General features: G+C 43.3%; 1 protein-coding gene across 1 annotated transcript in view; it reads left to right on the plus strand.

The window, feature by feature from the left end:
- The first annotated feature begins 735 nt into the window (after positions 1-735).
- LOC142250508 (ras-like protein family member 11A-like) overlaps positions 736-21926 on the plus strand; it is a 91571-nt gene continuing 70380 nt past the window's right edge. The window contains exons 1-3 of the mRNA XM_075322693.1: positions 736-986; positions 5126-5182; positions 5940-6022. Coding sequence (XP_075178808.1) covers positions 866-986; positions 5126-5182; positions 5940-6022 — 261 coding nt within the window. The 5' untranslated portion in view covers positions 736-865. The remainder of the gene's footprint in view (positions 987-5125; positions 5183-5939; positions 6023-21926) is intronic.

Genomic DNA, 21926 nt, shown 5'->3' on the forward strand with positions numbered 1-21926 from the left:
CCACTACTTGGACATGGAAAAGACGCTACTTTTTGTATGGATCTATGAAAGACTGCATGTTTTACAACTGACTCACAGGCTCCAGGACTTATTGTTCTCTGTCTCCCTCTAGCAGGGTGTCTCTCAAGAATAAGGATTAAATCAATGAAGCCTGAACTCTTTCTCAAATTGAAGAACCAACAGTTTTGATTAACCACTTCTACGCAGACTGTCAAATGCTGCATGCAAATTTTTGAGATTCTGAAAATCTACAAAACTGACTTTCTAGAATGTAAATTTCATATGTCATATATAAGTGAAGATATTAGTAATTTGTATTGTTTAACTGTTTTTATTCTCTCTAGACTTATAGTGTTTGACCTTATATTTCCCCGGAACTAGGATTAAAATGTTTCAGTTCTTTACAATATGGTTGGTGTCAAAAGTTTTGGCATATAAAGGCAAAAAGTAGAATATTGATTTCTAAATAAAAACGTATATAGTTCTATTTAATATTTTCTGGTCTTATATACAGTCTACACAGGAAATGTAAGGAGTTGTAGAAGGTTATCTACAGAATAAGTATCTGAGGAGGAGATACAGTTAAAATCACTATTTCCCATATCCCCTCCCCATGGAATGTCAATGGACAACTTCTGATTGGATGCTGGATGTAGGAATCAGTTTTCACTCAAGCTGGGAGAGAAACGTTCCCCTCTGCTTTTGAGCGAGTCCCTCAGAGTGGGGACATTTGTGTCTTGCCTTCGGAGGTCTCAGCAGCCTGACCTACTTTCAAACAATGATATTAGATTCAAGAAGCTGTGGAACCTAACAATAACACTTCATCATTCCCATTGGACACTTTTCGGCATTAGCCCCATAGACTATGTCCCAGTTTTCCCACAACTATCTACTAGTTCCTATCCCTGAATACCCACTCTTGGATTGTGATGCTAACAGGAACATCAAGATTGTGGTTCTGGGGGGCAGTGGTGTTGGGAAGACCGGTAAGACTGTAAATGCCTAGTATTAGTAATGTTCATTGCTTCACAAATGAAGATCATGATACAGTTCTCCATATGCTAATTTGTTCTTGGATTTTACACAAGATATATAAATATAATTTTCTGCTTTCTAAATTTCATAACCTTATTAATTAGTGCCCAGAATGACATTTCTTTGGGATTTTTGTATCTAGTCGTAAGCTGAGCATAAAGGAATAAAGGATTAGAATTGAAACTCAATCAAATGCGCCCGTTTGCTGTCCGAGCACAATGATTATACCTGCCCAGAGGTTCTTTTCTATATATACTTAGTATTATAGAGAAAAGCTGAATGGAGATTATATATTATCATTGTGGAATTATACCGATCTTGGTCATCTGCATCTCCATAGGACAGTATGCACCAACTGTTGAGTACACTCTGTCCTAGGAAGTTGCATGTAACTGTATAGGCTAATTTTTGGATAGAACTATAAATATTAGATTGTGAAATGTTGTGTAATCTGGTAAGGTCAGTGTACGACTACTACTTTAAAACTAGTAATTGAGTGTTACCAGCTGGAGAAATGTTTTTTCTTTGCTTGGTTTACACTGATAAATTTGAATTAGAAAATGTATAGCACTATATCTATTCATTGTTGGTGAAGCGTGACTTTCATGTGACTGAGATGTATCGAAAGCTTGCTTTATAGCATCATATTTTATTTTTATTTTAGTTAGCCATTAAAAGGTACCACAACTACAAACTTTTAATTTTGTTTCTCTCACTGAGAGCAATCAATCATTTTACATGTGACTGTTATAGGGCACCGCAAAGTTGCACTAAATACAACTCCTATGCGTCTCCTTATTAAGACGCAGTGAGGAGGACATAAACTATATTTTCTAGTGCTGTGACATTGGTGTTGTCCTTTACCATTAGTTGTGACATTTCTACGTTTATAATTTCTCTTCTGCAAATTGACCCTGTTCTATGACATCCCCATAAATACTGTTCCCACACTGTGATATCACTATGTGCAATAACTATTCCTTTGATTTCAGTATACATTATCGTTTCATTACTTTTGGGAATAGATATCACTGTCTACAGTTTACTATGCAATAAACATATAGGGCCTGATTCATGAAGACCAGAATTGTTCTTGTCAGTTTTGATGAGGAGCTGTGCTGGAGTCAGATGCTCCTGTTTCATGAAGACCAGCATTTTTCTCGTCATTCTTGATGAGGATCTGTGTTGGAGTCAGATGCTCCTGATTCATGAAAACCAGTGTTGTGCTCATTGGTCTTGAGGAGCTGTACTGGAGTCTGATGCTTCTGATTTATGAAAACCAGCGTTGTTCTCATCGATCTTGATGAGGACCTTAGCAAGGAGTCTGTTGCTCCTGTTTCATGAAGACCAGCATTTTTCTCGTCGTTCTTGATGAGGATCTGTGTTGGAGTCAGATGCTCTTGACTCATGAAGACCAATGTTGTTCTCGTCATTCTTGATGAGGATCTGTGCTGGAGTCAGATGCTCCTGATTCATGAAAACCAGCGTTGTTCTCATCGGTCTTGAGGAGCTGTGCTGGAGTTTGATGCTTCTGATTCATGAAGACCAGTGTTGTTCTTATCAGTTTTGATCAGGATCTAGGCCGGAGTCTGATGCTTCTGATTCATGAAAACCAGCGTTGTTCTCATCGATTTTGATGTGGAGCTGCGCAGGAGTCTGTTGCTCCTGTTTCATGAAGACCAGCGTTTTCTCGCCATTCTTGATGAGGATCTGTGTTGGAGTTAGATGCTCTTGATTCATGAAGAGGCACACGCCTCTTGAATAATTGGGAGTGTTGGACAAGTGATGTACACTGCTGTATGCTCTCAGCCACAAATCCTACTTCAGTTCCCACTGGAGTAAACTTTCTGGTGCAGCAAACGCCAGCACTCATCATGTATTTGATGAATGGAGGTTGCCATACCCCAGCCAGCCTGCCCTTTTTGTCCTTATTACACTTCTACTCTGACATCACAGAATTATCCTTGTGCTATGCCATCACCGTGTTCATTTTCTTTGAACCGTGACATCACTCTATTAAGTATTCCTAAACTGTAATATCACAGCAATAATTATCACAGTGCTGTGACATCAGTGTTTTTACTATTTATATGCTGTGATAGAAAAAAATAGGTTTGAGAGTCCTTAGCTTGTTTCATTTTAAAGGCTATCTGAAAAGGTGATGGCAATTAACAATCTTTCGATAATACTTACATCTCTTCATCAGGCATAGTTTAGCACAATATCTGAAAAGTCACATATATTGTGTTACACTATGCATGATGAGGAGACTTAAGTAGTCTTGAAAGCTTTGTTAATTGTCACCTTTTCAGTTAACTGAGAAAAGTATTAACTACTGAAGAATCTCACTATGTTTATTACCTCTATACTGTGACATTACAGTATTTATTATCTCTAGACTGTGCAATCAGTGTATTTATTATCTGTGTACTGTGACATCACAGCAATTATTATCTCTGTACTGTGACATCAGTGTATTTATTATCTCTATACCATGCCATCAGTGTATTTATTATCTCTGTACTGTGACATCACGGCATTTATCTTTGTACTGTGACATCACAGCATTTATATCTGTACTGTGACATCACAGCATTTATTATCTCTCCACTCAACTGTGACATCACAGCGTTTATTATCTCTCTACTTTGACAGCACAGCATTTATCTCTGTAATGTGACAGCACAGCATTTATTATCTCTATACTGTGACATCACAGCATTTATCTTTGTACTGTGACATCACAGCATTTATTATCTTTGTACTGTGATAGCACAGCATTTATTATATCTGTAATGTGAAACCACTGTATTTATCTCTGTGCCATAACATCACAGCAATTATCACTGTAGTGTGACAGCACAGCATTTATTATCTCTGTACTGTGACAGCACTATATTTATTACTTCTGTACTGTGACATCAAAGCATTTATCTCTGTACTGACATCATAGCATTTATTTCTGTACTGTGACATCACTGTATTTATTATCCTTGCTATTCTTATCCAGTGCAGACACATCACTTAGTGGTTTTTGAGGGCATTAGTTTATGGTCTACAGAGGAACTGGGAATTACCACTGAAATGTCCCAATGATTTTCTGCCACATAAGAGGTTATTAGTACTTTATATTGCGTATAAAGTTGGGTCCTTGGCACAAACTTGGTACCTAGGACCACAAGCTTCAAATAACGGTGTTTATAAAGGTTATTATGTGGTTAGATGTGTCATACCATGTTTCCCAAAAATAAGACCTACCCTAAAAATAAGACCTAGCATAATTTTAGATGATTTTTGGAGTTTTCTTGAAATATAAGTCCTACTCCATAAATAACCCTTAGTTACATTCAGTTGGCATTAGGGGAAGTCAACCTGGTCAAATTCGTAGGGCCCCAATATTTTAGGGACCCCCAGAGTTAATATTGAGAGGTGAGCACTACTTAAGGACCTTAATGTGGCAATGATGTCATGAAAGGCCTTCTAACTGTAAGAGTCTAGAGTTGAAGAGGAGACAGGCTGGTATGTATCTGCATTGTGTTGGATTGTCGGTCATGGAAAACAATAAGACATCCCCTAAAAATAAACCCTAGCCCATCTTTGCAAGCAAAAAATAATATAAGACCCTGTCTTATTTTCAGAGAAACACAGTGTCTCGTAAGCGTACTAATCAATGAAGAAAAGCAGCTTAGATTTTAGTTGGTAATTTAACAAGGACGTTAACATTTCTGATTGTGCATAGTCATCACAATAATACAAATTTGCAACTTTTAATATGACCTCAACAAAGGTTCATATTTTTACAATAGTATAATGATCTTTACAAAATTATTGTCTAAGACAGCTCACGCCATCTTTACTAATTAAGAGATGTCAACCGATCGACCAACTAACATGAGCACAAAGCTTAGAACGGCCTAAAAAGCCGGACTATCCTCATCTCACCCAGACGACCCCTTAAATAATGAGAATAGACGTTTACCAATATTCATGTGGAGACACAATTCACATAGAGGAGCAGTAATTTAAGACTCAATAAATATGTAACACTGCAATGTGCACTAACTAAGGGATTTTTTTCTCTTTGTCCTAGCCCTCGTAGTAAGATTTCTCACAAAGAGATTTATTGGAGACTATGAAGCAAACACTGGTAAGTTTGAACAGAGGGTGGAAAGATGGATCAATTGCTCAGCATGTGCTTAGTAAATGAGGACAGCTTGTTTAGTAGTCTTTGCATTCCTAGTTGTCTCTTCTGGGCACTAGCAGAAGATAGATTTGTATTATCTGAGACCTAGGACCTTGTCCTTTACCAACACTATCCATGTTTTGTCTACAGAATGCAATTTTTTGGGTTTTATGCCAATTGATTCTACAGCAGAACGTCCAAGATTCCTTTATTTCTTTGTAGCTTGGTTTAGTGTATGGTTGTTTTTGACTTTCAGGACAATTTTATTAATCGTCATCCGGAGTAGACTTCTGTTTGGAGGTCATTCATTTCAACCATGGTCCATTACCCTCCTATAAATCTAAGCTTCCTTACATTTCCTCTCCAGAGTGCGACCTCTCAGATAATAACCTCTCTATTAACTTGGGATACACAGGGTTGATTCCACAACTGGGTTAAACCAGAAACCAGGATGTGAAGACATCATCATAATAATCAGATTACCCACTATTTATTTACTGTCAGATAATACTGAGGGAACCTATCACTAGGTTTTCCCCATATAAAGTAGGGCGGCGTTTTACAGCATAGTAGAATGCTGTATATATTTCCCAAAGCCGCTCTGCATAATGCAAAAATTGTACAACCCAATAATTTCTTCTTTGCGTGATTTTAAAGTATTTCAATTTACCAGATAATTGTATAGTACAGCATATTAATACATTGTTGTCATGCTTTGTAGGTGCATTATACTCAAGAAAAGTGACGATTGATGGAGAACAAATTTCGCTTCAAGTACAGGATACACCCTATGTATCAATGGAGGTAAGCTAATCTGTAGACTTTACTAAAGATGTAATATTTAGATAATATTTAACTTTTTTTTCACACCTTTTACAAAGCACATGTATTCATATAAAGGTACAGCTGAGTCCCAGGAACTATGATTTTCCTTGTGTTTTGGAATTTATTGATTAACAGACTGTAATTTATTAACTGTTGGGTGGAAAAAAAGGATTTCAGAGTACACTAGAGCCCTGCTCAGTCCTTAGGTTGTAATGGTTAATATTTGATCTTCTTGTTTTGGAAACGTACTAAGAGTTCATTCTGATGCCCCCATCCGATGATAAACCAAAGTAAATGCTTGATTGTGACGAACTATAAAAATGGGGATTTGTGTAAATATGGCTTTACTTACCAGTTGGTCCCTTTTCTACAACTGAATCTGTACAGCTACTGTTGGGAGCAGTCTAAAAAAACCCACCAGGCAGATGAGAAGACTTTGGCTTCACATACAGGTTTCATTAAAATTATCAGCACATCACATCAACAAACATTTGTCTCTAAATCTATAACCTGTGAATATATATATATATATATATATATATATATATATATATATATATATATATATTGTGAGACTCATGTGGGATTAGTGGATGAGGGCAGGTATATCTCACCCCGGTATCGGTCCTATGTGACTTAGCCTGGCCAGGATCACCTGGCTACTAATGGATTAATGGGAGGTGAAGGACGGAGGTAAAAGGAATCTGGGAAGTTGGGGGAGGGTCTCCATCTGGGAACACAGTAAGCCTGTCTGTGTAGGAGACACTTGTGAGGAGCAGTGCCTGATGTTTGTATGGTTTAGCTGGAAGGGAGAAGCCCTCCAGTTGGTAGTTAGGATAACACCGTGTATAGTTAGTGCCGGACAGGCAAGGATTTTTTTTTGTTGGTGTTTTTTTTTCTTTTTGTTTATGCTTCACTGCAATAAACCTGACCAAGCGTCAGTTACACCTTGAATTCGGCTGTCTGCCTGAGGTGAATACGTGCCCTTTGAACCCAGCAAAGGCGATCCCGGAGCGTGTTATCACATTGTGGTGGAGAACGCGGGCAGCACGTTACAGCGCATCATAATGGATGACGTGGTGAAAGCGCTGGTACAATCCGCAGCTGTGCAGCAGGAGGCTAATCGCTTGATGTCGGCACAGTTGAAGGAACTGGTGGAATCGACGGTTAAAGACCGCCAACTTTTGCAGCAGGTGGCGCAGCGTCTGGCGACCGTACCGGAGAGTAATGCGGAGGCTGACCAGAGGGTGATTCATGTGAGTCGGTGCTGGCAGAAATTAACCACAGAGGACGATGTGGAAGCTTACCTGACTACGTTTGAACGGACGGCGGAGCGGGAAAAGTGGCCAAAGCAGCGATGGGCCGACTTGCTTGCACCGTTTCTGGCAGGTGAGGCCCAAAAAGCCTACTTTGATCTTGAGCCTGAAGCAGCGCATGACTTTGATAAACTAAAAGCCGAGATCCTTGCCCGGCTGGGAGTGACAACGGCCGTGCGAGCACAGAGAGTTCATCAATGGACTTATCAGCCCGATAAACCACCGCGGTCACAGATGTTTGACCTCATTCACTTGACCAAGAAATGGCTACAGCCCGAGGTTTTGACGGCGCCAGAGATGGTACAAAGAATCGTTCTTGATAAATACCTAAGAGCTCTACCGCCATCTCTGAAGAGGTGGGTAAGCCATGGAAACCCCACGACAGCGGATCAGCTAGTGGATCTAGTGGAGCGTTATTCCTTGGCAGAAGGACTTATGGACGATGCTACACATCCTCGCTCTTCCCCTTCTCGACGAGGATCTGGTAAGACTGTTCCAGGGTCATGGGGAGGAGGAAAATATCCTAAGGCAGTGGAGGAGGAAAACAGGACTGCTGGCCCTGTGAGGGCTAAGGTGCCAAACTATGGTCTTAGCAAGGGGCCCGTGAGGTGTTTCCGCTGCCAGGAGGTGGGCCACATTGCTGCAAACTGTCCAGTAACCGCAGAACCGATGCAGTGTGATGTCACGGACTTTGAAAAACGCAGGGCTATGGTTGCACGGGTAGTGTGTGTTGCTGCATGTCAAGGCGATATGAAAAAACACCTGTGTGAAGTGTCCATTGATGGCAATACTGTTGTTGCACTATTAGACTCGGGAAGTGTGGTGACTCTGGTAAAGGCCAGTCTGGTAGCAGTCCCGATGGGACCGTCAGATAAATTTTCTGTGACATGTGTGCATGGAGACACCTGCTCGTACCTCACAACGGTCTCCTGCATTACTACGCCCTATGGGTCTGTGCATCATAAGGTGGGACTAGTACCAGCACTATTGCATGATATCATTTTGGGCAGGGATTTTCCCCACTTCTGGCAGTTGTGGGAGAACCAATTAGTACCCCAGGGTAGCCGCACGGATGATCCTTCTCCCACACCTTGTGTGGGCCCGGAGCCACTAGAGGATGCCCCACAAGAGGGTTCAGAGGAGGAATCCGCTGAAAACAACCCCCAGTTCCCCTTTTCAGTTCTGGCGGGTGATTCCGATGAACCCGGGGCAGAGGCGGACATGGGTGGCTGTCCCCCTTCCTCTTGGCTGAATTTGGAAGTCCAGAAAGATGACTTCCAAAGTGAGCAAATGAGAGATCCTACCCTTTCTCAGGCTATAAAAAATGTTAAAATGATAAACGGGGTGCAGGTGGATGCAGGTACTAGGCTGTCTTACCCCTACATGGCACTGGAGAATGACTTTCTCTATCAGATAGAGAAGAAGGGGGATGACACAGTACAACGATTGGTTGTGCCGAGAGCCTACAGGCGGAGAGTGCTGGACCTGGCACACGGACACATGATGGGGGGACACCTGGGGGTCCAGAAAACTACCGAAAGGATATTACACTGTTTTGTTTGGCCCGGCATGCATCACGATATTCGCACCTATTGCGAGTCTTGTCCCGACTGCCAAATCTCTGCGCCTAGGCCCCGTTTCTGTAGCCCCTTAGTACCTCTGCCTATCATCGAGATCCCATTTGAGAGAATTGGGATGGATTTAGTTGGACCCCTCCCCAAGTCTGCACGAGGACACCAGCACATCCTTGTCATCTTGGATTATGCCACTCGTTACCCCGAGGCCATCCCTTTGCGTAACACGGCCACCAAGACCATTGCCAAGGAGCTGGTGCATGTGTTTAGTCGGGTTGGTGTCCCAAAACAAATACTCACAGACCAAGGAACCCCCTTTATGTCTAAAGTAATGAAAGAACTCTGCAGGCTGTTACAAATAGCACAGTTACGCACCTCCGTGTATCACCCTCAAACGGACGGACTGGTTGAACGGTTTAACAAAACTTTGAAACAGATGCTCCGTAAGGCGATAGACAAGGACGGGAAGAACTGGGACTACTTACTCCCGTATTTGCTTTTTGCCATCCGGGAGGTGCCCCAGTCTTCCACCGGGTTCTCTCCTTTCGAGCTTCTGTACGCCCGACGTCCCCGTGGACTGTTAGATGTCGCTAAAGAAACCTGGGAGGGACAGGTCACCCCGTTCAAAAGCGTAATAGACCATGTAACCCAAATGCAGGACCGTATTGCGGCGGTGATGCCCATCGTTAAAGAGCATATGATACAGGCTCAAGGAGCACAGAAAAGGATTTATGATAGGGGGGCCAAGATCCGTACTTTTGCACCCGGAGATAGGGTGTTGATCCTGGTCCCCACGGCAGAAAGCAAATTTCTGGCAAAGTGGCAAGGCCCCTTTGAAATTAAGGAACGGGTGGGTGAGGTAAACTACAAAGTGTACCAGGCTGGTAAAAGGAAGCCTGAACAGATTTATCACGTGAATCTGATAAAACCCTGGAAGGACCGTCCAGCTCTGTCAGCAGGTCTGGCCCTTCCGGTCTGCAAGCAGACCATACCGGATGTCGGGACGGCGGAGACTCTGTCGGAGCGCAAAAGACCGACGTCAAGCAGTTTGTAATCAACAATCACGAGTTTTTCTCGGAAAAGCCCGGGCAGACCACTCTCATTAAACATGACATCATAACAGAGCCTGGGGTAACAGTTCAGGTAAAGCCCTACCGAATACCGGAGGCTCGGCGGGAAGCTGTCTCCCGAGAAGTGAAGACTATGTTAGAGTTAGGTGTAATCGAGGAATCGCATAGCGCCTGGTCGAGTCCGATTGTGTTAATACCGAAACCAGACGGCTCCATTAGATTCTGCAATGACTTCAGGAGATTAAATGCGGTCTCCAAATTTGATGCATACCCTATGCCACGGGTCGATGAATTAATAGATCGGCTTGGAAAAGCCCGGTATATCACGACCCTAGACTTAACGAAGGGCTATTGGCAGATCCCGCTAACAGAGGCCGCTAAAGAGAAAACCACGTTTTCTACACCGGAAGGTTTATATCAGTATGTGTATATGCCGTTTGGACTACACGGGGCACCGGCAACCTTTCAAAGGTTGATGGACCGAGTCCTGAGGCCCCATAGGCAGCATGCTTCTGCGTATTTGGATGACATAGTCATTTACAGCCTGGACTGGGAGACGCACCTCCAGAAACTAGAGGCTGTGATTGAGGACCTGCGGGAGGCAGGTCTAACAGCAAACCCCAAGAAATGTCATATCGGGCTGGAAGAAGCCCGGTATTTGGGATACGTAATTGGGAAGGTAATTGTTAAACCCCAGATTGACAAGATACAAGCCATTCAGAAATGGCCGCAATCAGTCAACAAGAAGCAGGTGAGAGCATTTTTGGGAATAGCCGGCTACTACCGACGGTTCTTTCCTAATTTTGCGGCTACCGCTGTTCCCCTGACGGACCTTACCAAAGGGAAAGACTCTGTCATGATCAAATGGACCACGGCAGCCGAAGAAGCCTTCCATAACTTAAAACTAGCTCTTTGCTCTCACCCTGTGCTAATGACTCCTGACTTCCGCAGCGAGTTCGTGGTCCAAACGGACGCTTCTGATGCCGGTATAGGGGCTGTATTGTCACAACTGAAGGACGGAGAGGAACATCCGGTCCTTTATCTTAGTCGGAAACTTAATAAGCATGAACGCAACTATGCCATAGTGGAAAAAGAATGCTTAGCCATTAAGTGGGCTCTAGAGTCCCTTAAATATTACTTGATTGGAAGGAAGTTCCGGCTGATCACTGACCATGCCCCTCTCAAGTGGATGCACTTGAATAGGGAACGGAATGGCCGAGTGACCCGGTGGTTCCTTGCACTTCAGGCCTACCGTTTTACAGTGGAGCACCGCCCGGGGGTGCGGATGGGGAATGCTGATGCCCTGTCTCGTGTGCACTGTTTTGTGGGTGCTGTTGCTCAGCTGCAGTGGTCTGAGCAGAGGGGGGGGATATGTGAGACTCATGTGGGATTAGTGGATGAGGGCAGGTATATCTCACCCCGGTATCGGTCCTATGTGACTTAGCCTGGCCAGGATCACCTGGCTACTAATGGATTAATGGGAGGTGAAGGACGGAGGTAAAAGGAATCTGGGAAGTTGGGGGAGGGTCTCCATCTGGGAACACAGTAAGCCTGTCTGTGTAGGAGACACTTGTGAGGAGCAGTGCCTGATGTTTGTATGGTTTAGCTGGAAGGGAGAAGCCCTCCAGTTGGTAGTTAGGATAACACCGTGTATAGTTAGTGCCGGACAGGCAAGGATTTATTTTGTTGGTGTTTTTTTTTCTTTTTGTTTATGCTTCACTGCAATAAACCTGACCAAGCGTCAGTTACACCTTGAATTCGGCTGTCTGCCTGAGGTGAATACGTGCCCTTTGAACCCAGCAAAGGCGATCCCGGAGCGTGTTATCACAATATATATATATATATTTATATATATATATATACAGTGGATTGCTAACATTTGGACAGCCCTGGTCAAAATTACTGGGGTATCGTGTACAGTTAGGCAAAGTTGAAGATTAAATGATCTCTAAAAGGCACAAGTTAAAGGATGACACATTTTCCTTTCTGTTTTAGGCAAAAAAATAAAATCATCTTTTCCATTTTTGAATTAATGAAAAATGAAAATGGCCCAATGCAAACGTTTGGGCACCCTGCATGGTCAGTGCCTAGTAACAACCCCTTTGCCAAGTATCACAGCTTCCTAATGCTTTCTGTAGCCAAAATAAAAGAAAAAAGAGGGTGCGCTCCTGTGTAAAATCTAATGATAGCTTATTGCGTGTGCAGTGTGATGGTCACACTCACCTGATCCTGTTGTACGTCAGGTACAACACTGGGGAGACAGCCGAAGGGAGGTACACGGTGTACCACTATGGCATCAGCGGGGATCTCGTCCTTTCCAGCCCGCAGTATTTCCAGCTCAGGCCGCCGCTCACATGATCGATATCCCACATGGAGAACACAGTTGTCAGACCAGTGCTGAGCTGCAGCTCCTCCTCTGTGGTGGACGGACCCGTAGAACAGATGTTGGTGACTCACCGGCCCTTCAGAGGCTTGATGTGATTCAGGCAGAGTCTTGGAATAGCTGCAGCAGCCCCGTGCACTGCAGGAAGGAGAAGGAGAATGGATTAGGGGATAATGAAAAAACCACGGTATTGGCTGCGCTGCTATTAAAGTTCATAAAGATGATGGTATTGTTCCAAAAAACTTTTTTTATTGCAAGATTATAAGCCACAACGCGTTTCGGGGTTAAATATTCCCCCTTCCTCAGGTAGCTACCTGAGGAAGGGGGAATATTTAACCCCGAAACGCGTTGTGGCTTATAATCTTGCAATAAAAAAAGTTTTTTGGAACAATACCATCATCTTTATGAACTTTAATAGCAGCGCAGCCAATACCGTGGTTTTTTCATTATCCCCTAATCCGCTTTCTGTAGCCAAGAATCTTTCAATTCTTGTATGAGAGATTTTCATCTATTCTCCCTTGGTAAAGTCTTCCAGTTCTGTGAGATTCCTGGGTTGTCTTGCATGCACTGCTCTTTTGAGGTCTAGTCACAGATTTTCAGTGATGTTCAGATCAAGGGACTGTGACGGCCATTATAAAACCTTCAGCTTGCGCCTATTGGGGTAGTCTTTTGGGGATTTTGACCTGTGTCTAGGATCATTACCCTTTTGTGGAAGCCATCCACTTTTCAACTTCAGCTTTTTTATAGATGGTGTTATGTTTGCTTTAAGAATTTGTTGAAATTTCATTGAATCCATTCTTCACTCTACCCGTGAAATGTTCCCCTTGTCATTGGCTGCAACACAACAACAAAGCATGATTGATCCATTCCCATCTTTAATGGTTGATAAGATATTCTTTTCCTGAAATTCTGTGCCCTTTTTCTCATACCTCTGATATTGTGGCCAAAAAGTTATATTTTAAACTCATTGGTCCACAGGACTTGTTTCCAAAATGCATCAGGCTTGTTTAGATGCTCTTTTGTATACTTCTGACTCTGGTTTTCTTCTGATGACCACAGCATCTTGCAGCGGCATGCTATTCCATCCGATTTGCGTTTAGTTGGACCATCATTTATTTTTCAACAGGACAATGACCCAAACACACCTCCAGGCTGCGTAAGGGATATTTGACTTAAGGCCGCTTTACACGCTACGACATCACTAAAGCGATCTCGTAGGGGTCACGGAATTTGTGACGCACATCCGGCCGCATTAGCGATGTTGTTGCGTGTGACACCTATGAGCGATTTTGCATCGTCGCAAAAACGTGCAAAATCGCTCATCGGTGACACGGGGGTCCATTCCCGAATATCGTTGCTGCTTCAGTAACGATGTTGTTCCTCGTTCTTGCGGCAGCACACATCGCTCCGTGTGACACCGCAGGAACGAGGAACCTCTCCTTACCTGCATCCCGCCCGCAATGAGGAAGGAAGGAGGTGGGAGGGATGTTACGTCCCGCTCATCTCCGCCCCTCTGCTTCTATTGGGCGGCCGCTTAGTGACGTCGCTGTGACGCCGCACGGACCGCCCCCTTAGAAAGGAGGTGTTTCGCCGGTCACAGCAACGTCGCTAGGCAGATAAGTAGTGTGACAGGTCTGGGCGATGTTGTGCACCACGGGCCGCGATTTGCCCGTGTCGCACAAACAATGGGGGCGGGTACCCACGCTAGCGATATCGGTACCGATATCGCAGGGGGTAAAGCGGCCTTAAGAATGAGAGTGATGGGGTGCTACGCCAGATGACCTGGCCTCCACAGTCACCAGACCTGAACCCAATCGAGATGGTTTGGGGTGAGCTGGACCACAGAGTGAAGGCAAAAGGGCCAACAAGTGCTAAGCATCTCTTGGAACTCCTTCAAGACTGTTGGAAAACCATTTCCGGTGACTACCTCTTAAAGCTCATCAAGAGAATGCCAACAGTGTGCAAAGCAGTAATCAAAGCAAAAGGTGGATACTTTGAAGAACCTAGAATATAAGACATATTTTCAGTTGTTTCACAATTTTTTGTTAAGTATTTCATTCCACATGGGTTAATTCATAGTTTTGATGCCTTCAATGTGAATCTACAATTTTCAGAGTCAGTGTGAAACAACTGAAAATATGTCTTATATTCTAGGTTCTTCAAAGTAGCCACCATTTGCTTTGATTACTGCTTTGCACACTCTTGGCATTCTCTTGATGAGCTTCAAGAGGCAGTCACTGGAAATGCTTTTCACTTCACAGGTGTGCTCTGTCAGGTTTAATAAGTGGGATTTGTTGCCTTATAAATCGGGTTGGGACCATCAGTTGTGTTGTGCAGAAGTCTGGTGGATATACAGCTGATAGTCCTACTGAATAGACTGTTAGAATTTGTAAGATGGCAAGAGGAAAGCAGCTAAGTAAAGAAAAACGAGTGTCCATCATTACTTTAAGAAATGAAGGTCAGTCAGTCTGAAAAATTGGGAAAACCTTGAAAGTGTCCCCAAGTGCAGTGTCAAAAACCATCAAACGCTACAAAGAAACTGGCTCACATGAGGACCGCCCCAGGAAAGGAAGACCGAGAGTCACCTCTGCTGCGGAGGATAAGTTTATCCGAGTCACCAGCCTCAGAAATCGCAGGTTAACAGCAGCTCAGATTAGAGACCAGGTCAATGCCACACAGAGTTGTAGCAGCAGACACATCTCTAGAACAACTGTTAAGAGGAGACTTTGTGCAGCAGGCCTTCATGGTAAAATAGCTGCTAGGAAACCCCTGCTAAGGACAGGCAACAAGAAGAAGAGACTTGCTTGGGCTAAAGAACACAAGGAATGGACATTAGACTAGTGGAAATCTGTGCTTTGGTCTGACGAATCCAAATTTGAGATCTTTGGATCCAACCACCGTGTCTTTGTGTGACGCAGAAAAGGTGAACGGATGGACTCTGCATGCCTGGTTCCCACCGTGATGCATGGAGGAGGAGGTTTGATGGTGTGGGGGTGCTTTGCTGGTGATACTGTTGGGGATTTATTCAAAATTGAAGGCATACTGAACCAGCATGGCTACGACAGCATCTTGCAGCGGCATGCTATTCCATCCGGTTTGCATTTAGTTGGACCATCATTTATTTTTCAACAGGACAATGACCCCAAACCCACCTCCAGGCTGTGTAAGGCAATTTGACTAAGTAGGAGAGTGATGGGGTGCTACGCCAGATGACCTGTCCTCCACAGTGACCAGACCTGAACCCAATCGAGATGGTTTGGGGTGAGCTGGACCGCAGAGTGAAGACAAAAGGGACAACAAATGTTAAGCATCTCTGGGAACTCCTTCAAGACTGTTGGAAGACCATTTCCGGTGACTACCTCTTGAAGCTCATCAAGAGAATGCCAAGAGTGTGCAAAGCAGTAATCAAAGGAAAAGGTGTCTACTTGAAGAACCTAGAATAGAAGACATACTTTCAGTTGTTTCGCACTTTTTTGTTAAGTATTTCATTCCACATGTTTTCAGTCATAGTTTTGATGCCTTCAATGTGAATCTACAATTTTCAGAGTCATGAAAATAAAGAAAACTCTTTGAATGAGAAGGTATGTCCAAACTTTTGGTCTGTACTGTATATATACACCTATACATACATAATGCCTTGCGAAAGTATTCGGCTCCCTTGAATTTTTCAATCTTTTCCCACATTTCAGGCTTCAAACATAAAGATAAAAAATGTAATGTTATGGTGAAAAATCAACAAGTGGAGCACAATTGTGAAGTTGAACGAAATTTATTGCTTATTTTAAACTTTTTTAAAAAATAAATAACTGAAAATTGGGTCGTGCAATATTATTCATCCCCTTTCAGTTAATACTTTGTAGCGCCACTTTTGGCTGAGATTACAGCTGCAGTCGCTTGGGGTATGTCTCTATCAGTTTTGCACATCGAGAGACTGATATTCTTGACCATTCTTCCTTTGCAAATTTGGGCATTTTCACTTACTCACTTTTGTTGCCAGCTGTTTGGACATTAATGGCTGTCTGTTGAGTTATTTAGAAGGCACCAAATTTACACTGTTATACAAGCTGTACACTGACTACTGTACATTGTATCAAAGTGTCATATCTTCAGTGCTGTCCCATGAAAAGATATAATAAAACATTTCTTAAAATGTGAGGGGTGTACTCACTTTTGTGGTATACTGTATATCTCAAAATGCTGCAAAAATATATATGTATTTGTATACATGTGTATATATATATTTTCTATTTGGCTTCACACATGACATTGGGCTGCATGTTGCCAAATAGAATTTTTTATATATCCCCACCACATGCTGCTATTGTAGAAGGTATGCATTCACATATATGCTTTTGGTAACCAATTTAATTCGTATCTCAATGACGCATTTAGTTAAGCCCATTTTAGAGAAAACTGAGGTATCTAGTGGAAGCTTAGCTAAATATATAAAACTTTGAAGTTTTTTAAGTTCTCCTGGTCAGATTCAACAAATGACAAAGTATTGCAAAGCGCATTGTGATATCCATTGTCAATAGACAATGAGACAAACATAAAGGGGTTTTCCTCACAAGTACCCTTTAATCAATAGATCTTGGAATAATAATAATTTCTACAATTGGGTGTGTTTAAAAATTGTTTCTGTGCTGAGATAATCTTAGATATGTGTCATTGTGTACTGTGTAATGGCCGTGTCTGACTGTACAGAGACAACGAGGATGGAAATCATACAGACATTACAGCACAGGTTCGCACTTAATTAGCAGTTAAATAAGTTTTTAAACAGGCAGGGAGGGAAATGAGATCCCGTGCTGTAATGTGATCTGTGGTATGATCAGATCACAGTAAGACCCCTGTACGGTCAGACACGGCCATTACACAGCACATAGCAGGAGCACATACAGAAAATTATCTCAGCACAGGAAAAAAAATTAAAACACTAATTTTTTTAAAACCTATTGGTTAAAGTGTACTTTGTTCATGGGACAACCCCTTTAAGAATCTGATTTTTTTTGGTCTGCTAAAATAAGGACCAATTTTCATTTCATCCCCTTTTTTTGTGTCCATTTTTTTTACCATCTATGTATCAACCGTTTTTCTTCAATGCAGCAACAAAAAATGATGGAGGATTCTCAACTTTCTCATAGTGACCAGTCAGTGAAAAATGGACAGCACGCAGATGCCACTCCACATGCTTTCCCCTTTTTTAGTAGACTATTTTATTTGCATGAGCGAGCATTGTTTGCCAATCAGACCCAATTAGAACAGATCCTCCTTGTCTTTTATGAGGACCATAGAAGAAATAGTGGCATGTGAACACCCTGGTGTGTCAGTAATCACTAACAGCACACATACAACAAAAACGGACATGGGAACGAAGCTTTCTAAAGATTTTTTTTTCACTAATGATCCTTACATACTTGATAATCTTCTCATTCCAATTCTCACTATTGAGCACAATATTTCCTTAGTATTGTGAACGTCAGAAAACCAAGTACTGCCATTGCATTTGGAATATTTTGCAATCAGTCTTCAGAAAAACATATTTATATATTCTCAACCCATCAAAAATTGATATTTTAGCTTTCATTCTTATATATGTGACATATTCTGTTATAGTATACCACAAAACATACTAAGGGGTACTTTGCACACTGCGACATCGCTAGCCGATGGTAGCGATGCCGAGCGCGATAGTACCCACCCCCGTCGCACATGTGATATCTTGTGACAGCTACCGTAGTGAACATTATCGCTACGGCAGCTTCACATGCACTTACCTGCCCTGCGACGTCGCTCTGGCCGGAGACCCGCCTCCTTCCGAAGGGGGCGGGTCGTGCAGTGTCACAGCAACATCACACGGCAGGCAGCCAATAGAAGCGGAGGGTCGGAGATGAGCGGGATGTAAACATCCCGCCCACCTTCTCCCTTCCGCATTGCCTGTGGAAGGCGGGCGCAGGTAAGGAGATGTTTGTCGCTCCTGCGGCTTCACACACAGCGATGTGTGGAGCTGCAGGAACGACAAACAACATCGTACCTGCGGACGGACCGACATTATGAAAATGAACGACGTGACACAGATCACCGATTTTTGACTGTTTCACGCTCGTTCATCTTCTCTCCTAGGCTTTACACGCTGCAACGTCGTTACCAGCGACGGATGTGCGTCACTTTCGATTTGACCCCGACGATATCGCAGTAGCGATGTCGCAACGTGCAAAGTACCCCTAAGAGGTCCAGTACATATATACAATTTAAACCGACCAAAAAAAAGCGGTCGGTTTAAAATATTCTGTTAAAGGTAAAAAATATGTGTTGAATCCATCTGATGGCAGCCAGCACAGCAAAAAAATATCCTTATCCCCAATGCTTACAAATATAGTTCCAAAAGTGCATAGATAGTGTTATGCCCAAGAACATGTCTACAAATCATTCAAAATTGTAAAAATACTAGCATGACCAATACTGTTCTCAACTTTTATAAATTAACTTGACCACTTCAGTCAATTACTCAGCAGTGTGATGTCATTGTCTTCTTGTGATTGGCTGCAGTGGTCATTTGCATGCAGTTAGCACCTCATCAGTGCAGTACAGATAACAAAGACTAATAGGAGCAGCAAGGGGATGTACTCAGTTATTAAGGTAAGTAATAGTTATTGTGTTATTATTGAATTACCTGTCTTTTACCTATTTGAGCTTTTTTTTCAATCCCCTTGTATCCAAACCAATAATGATTTTGGCATTCTTGATGTAATACAGAATTAACTTGAAGGGAACCTGTCAGGTCCAATATGCACCCAGAACAACGAGCAGTTCTGGGTGCATATTGCTAATCCCTGCCTAACTGTCTACACTAGCATAGAAAAAGTATTTCTAAAGATCTTTTATCGTATGTTAATGAGCGCAATCCAGCATCGGATTTGCCTGCATTTGCTTATGATTAAGGCCTCTGCCACACTCACGTGAAAATCACGCACGTGCCGAGAGACACGTATTTCCCCTGCGTGTTGCGTGCAGGTAAGTACGTGTCTCTGGTACGTGCGGGCCACGTGTGTTCTACGTGTGCTATCCGCGATAGCACACGTAGAATCGGTAATTTACATACTCACGTGGCCCTTCCTGCTGTCCGCGCTGCTTTCTGTGGTGCTGATCCTCGGTCTCCAGCCCTCCCGTCTCCTCGCTGCTGCTGCTGCCAGGCAGTGACGTGAATATTAAATGAGAATAATGAGCGGCGTTCGGCAGCAGCGTCAGAGACAGGAGGGCAGGAGAAGGTGAGTAAATGTTTTGGTTTTTTTTCACTGACACGTGTGTTTTCTCCAGCGCGTGTCACACGGGACCGCATCCACACTTCACCCGTGTGGTACAGGTGCCGGCCGTGTGACACCCGTGCTGCCAGAGAAAACACTGACATGTCAGCGTTTAGAAAAACGCACACACATACAAACGCACACGGACACACGTTCCGTGTGGTTTTACGTGTGTGTGCCTGCTACAATAGGGTAGCATTGCTTAACGTGTGTCCGTGCCGCCGGTACGTGCAAAAAATGACAAACATGTGCCGGTGGCACGGATGTGTGTCGCAGGCCTAAGGAGTATTTTCTCTGAAACGCGTAAGGTGTAATCAGGGCTTTTGGAAGGATTGATCCATTCTAATTTTTATGATGAATTTGAAATAAAGAAAAACATTTTTTTATGGACATCAGTGCTGGATTTTTACCCCTTCCTCCCTTCAATGATGTCATTAAGAAAGCCAAACATTCACATTGAATGGTAGCCTTACCTCTGGAGAGAGGGCCAGCGTACTGGTATCTCCATGTGGGACTAGTGGCTGTGAAAACAATGGCTTCACTCAGGTCCCTGTGGCACTAATGAAAATAATGGAATGATTGCTTTACTCTAATTACCAATCTCGTGCCTGGCCTTCTATGTACATAAGATTCAGCCTGATGTTGAAACGCGTCACTCTTATTCTTTTGATAAATAAATATGAAGATATTACCTCAATCACCAGCGCTTTTATCACCTCCATTTTTTTTATTTTACTATTGATCATACTCTTTATGATGCCTTTTAGGTGTGATTGATGTCCCCCCAATTGTCTATCTGATATCACTGTAAATCTAATTTTTCATTCCTGAACATCCAGTGAGAAGCAGAGTGGACTCTCCTCCATCTCAACGTCCCACTCGGCATGGTCACTGAGGCATAGTGACGCAGAGTCCCCCTTAGCGGGAAGCAGAGAGGAGCTCTCCTGTTCTTTTATGTGCACAGCATACCCAAAGTAGGTATGCCGGCCTTGGCGTCACTATGCCTTCCTGGTATTCACTGACCTAATCTGAAGTATAAAACCCCCTTAGAATTATTCATTTTCATTCTGTTGAATCCATAGTGTGAGTATCTTGATATGAACATACAAAAATCTGACCCCATGATAATGTCTTCTTAAGACATTAGCCTAATTTTGGAAAATCAATACAGAAACATCTCGAATCCACAATATACAATATCGGTGCCCTTTTACTAACATTTACATATGGCAGCTGTCAGGACGGTATCGTACTTGCGATTACTGATACCTGTCAGCACATTCCTTTGTTATGCAGGTTTTTATATGGTTGGTTGGTTTTTATTTCGACATAAAATAGTCTGTAAAGGCCGCTTTACACGCTGCGACATCGCTCAAGCGATCTCGTTGGGGTCACGGAATTTGTGACGCACATCCGCTCGCTTTAGCGATGCCGTTGCGTGTGACACCTTTGAGCGATTTTGCATTGTTGCAAAAACTTGCAAAATCGCTCATCGGTGACATGGGGTTCCATTCTCTAATATCGTTGCTGCAGCAGTAAAGAAGTTGTTCCTCGTTCCTGCGGCAGCACACATCGCTCCGTGTGACATCGCAGGAACGAGGAACCTCTCCTTACCTGCCTCCCGCCCGCAATGCGGAAGGAAGGAGGTGGGCGGAATGTTCATCCCGCTCATTTCCACCCCTCCGCTTCTATTGGGCGGCGGTTCAGTGACGCAGCTGTGACATCGCTGTGACGTTGAACGAACCGCCCCCTTAGAAAGGAGGTGTTTCGCTGGTCACAGCGACGTCGCAGGGCAGGTAAGTAGTGTGACGGGTCTGGGCGATGTTGTGCGCCACGGGCAGCGATTTGCCCCATGTCGCACAACCGATGGGGGCGGGTACCCACGCTAGCGATTTCGGTCACGATATCGCAGCGTGTAAAGCGGCCTTTAACACTGAAACTGTGAACACTGAATCGTGAACACTGAATCATTATGGGAATGATCATTCCTACAAACAATCATTCTCCAATCATCACTCAGTACGAAGGGCCCTTTAGCTACGTTGGCATATAGTCGTAGACATCAATTTGTGTATTCTGAATCCATTCGAGCACAATGTAAAGAATGTTTGCTGAGGCTATATAGGTCGAGGGGCTTAGTACATGGTGCCCTCTATGAAATATTTAGGAGCTGCCTTACAAATAGTGGGAAGCATTGCTTTCTAAGTCCCATTGCCAGCACATGGAGTTGCACGCA

The sequence above is a fragment of the Anomaloglossus baeobatrachus genome, chromosome 9 (genome assembly GCF_048569485.1).
Source record: "Anomaloglossus baeobatrachus isolate aAnoBae1 chromosome 9, aAnoBae1.hap1, whole genome shotgun sequence".
NCBI lineage: Eukaryota > Metazoa > Chordata > Amphibia > Anura > Aromobatidae > Anomaloglossus > Anomaloglossus baeobatrachus.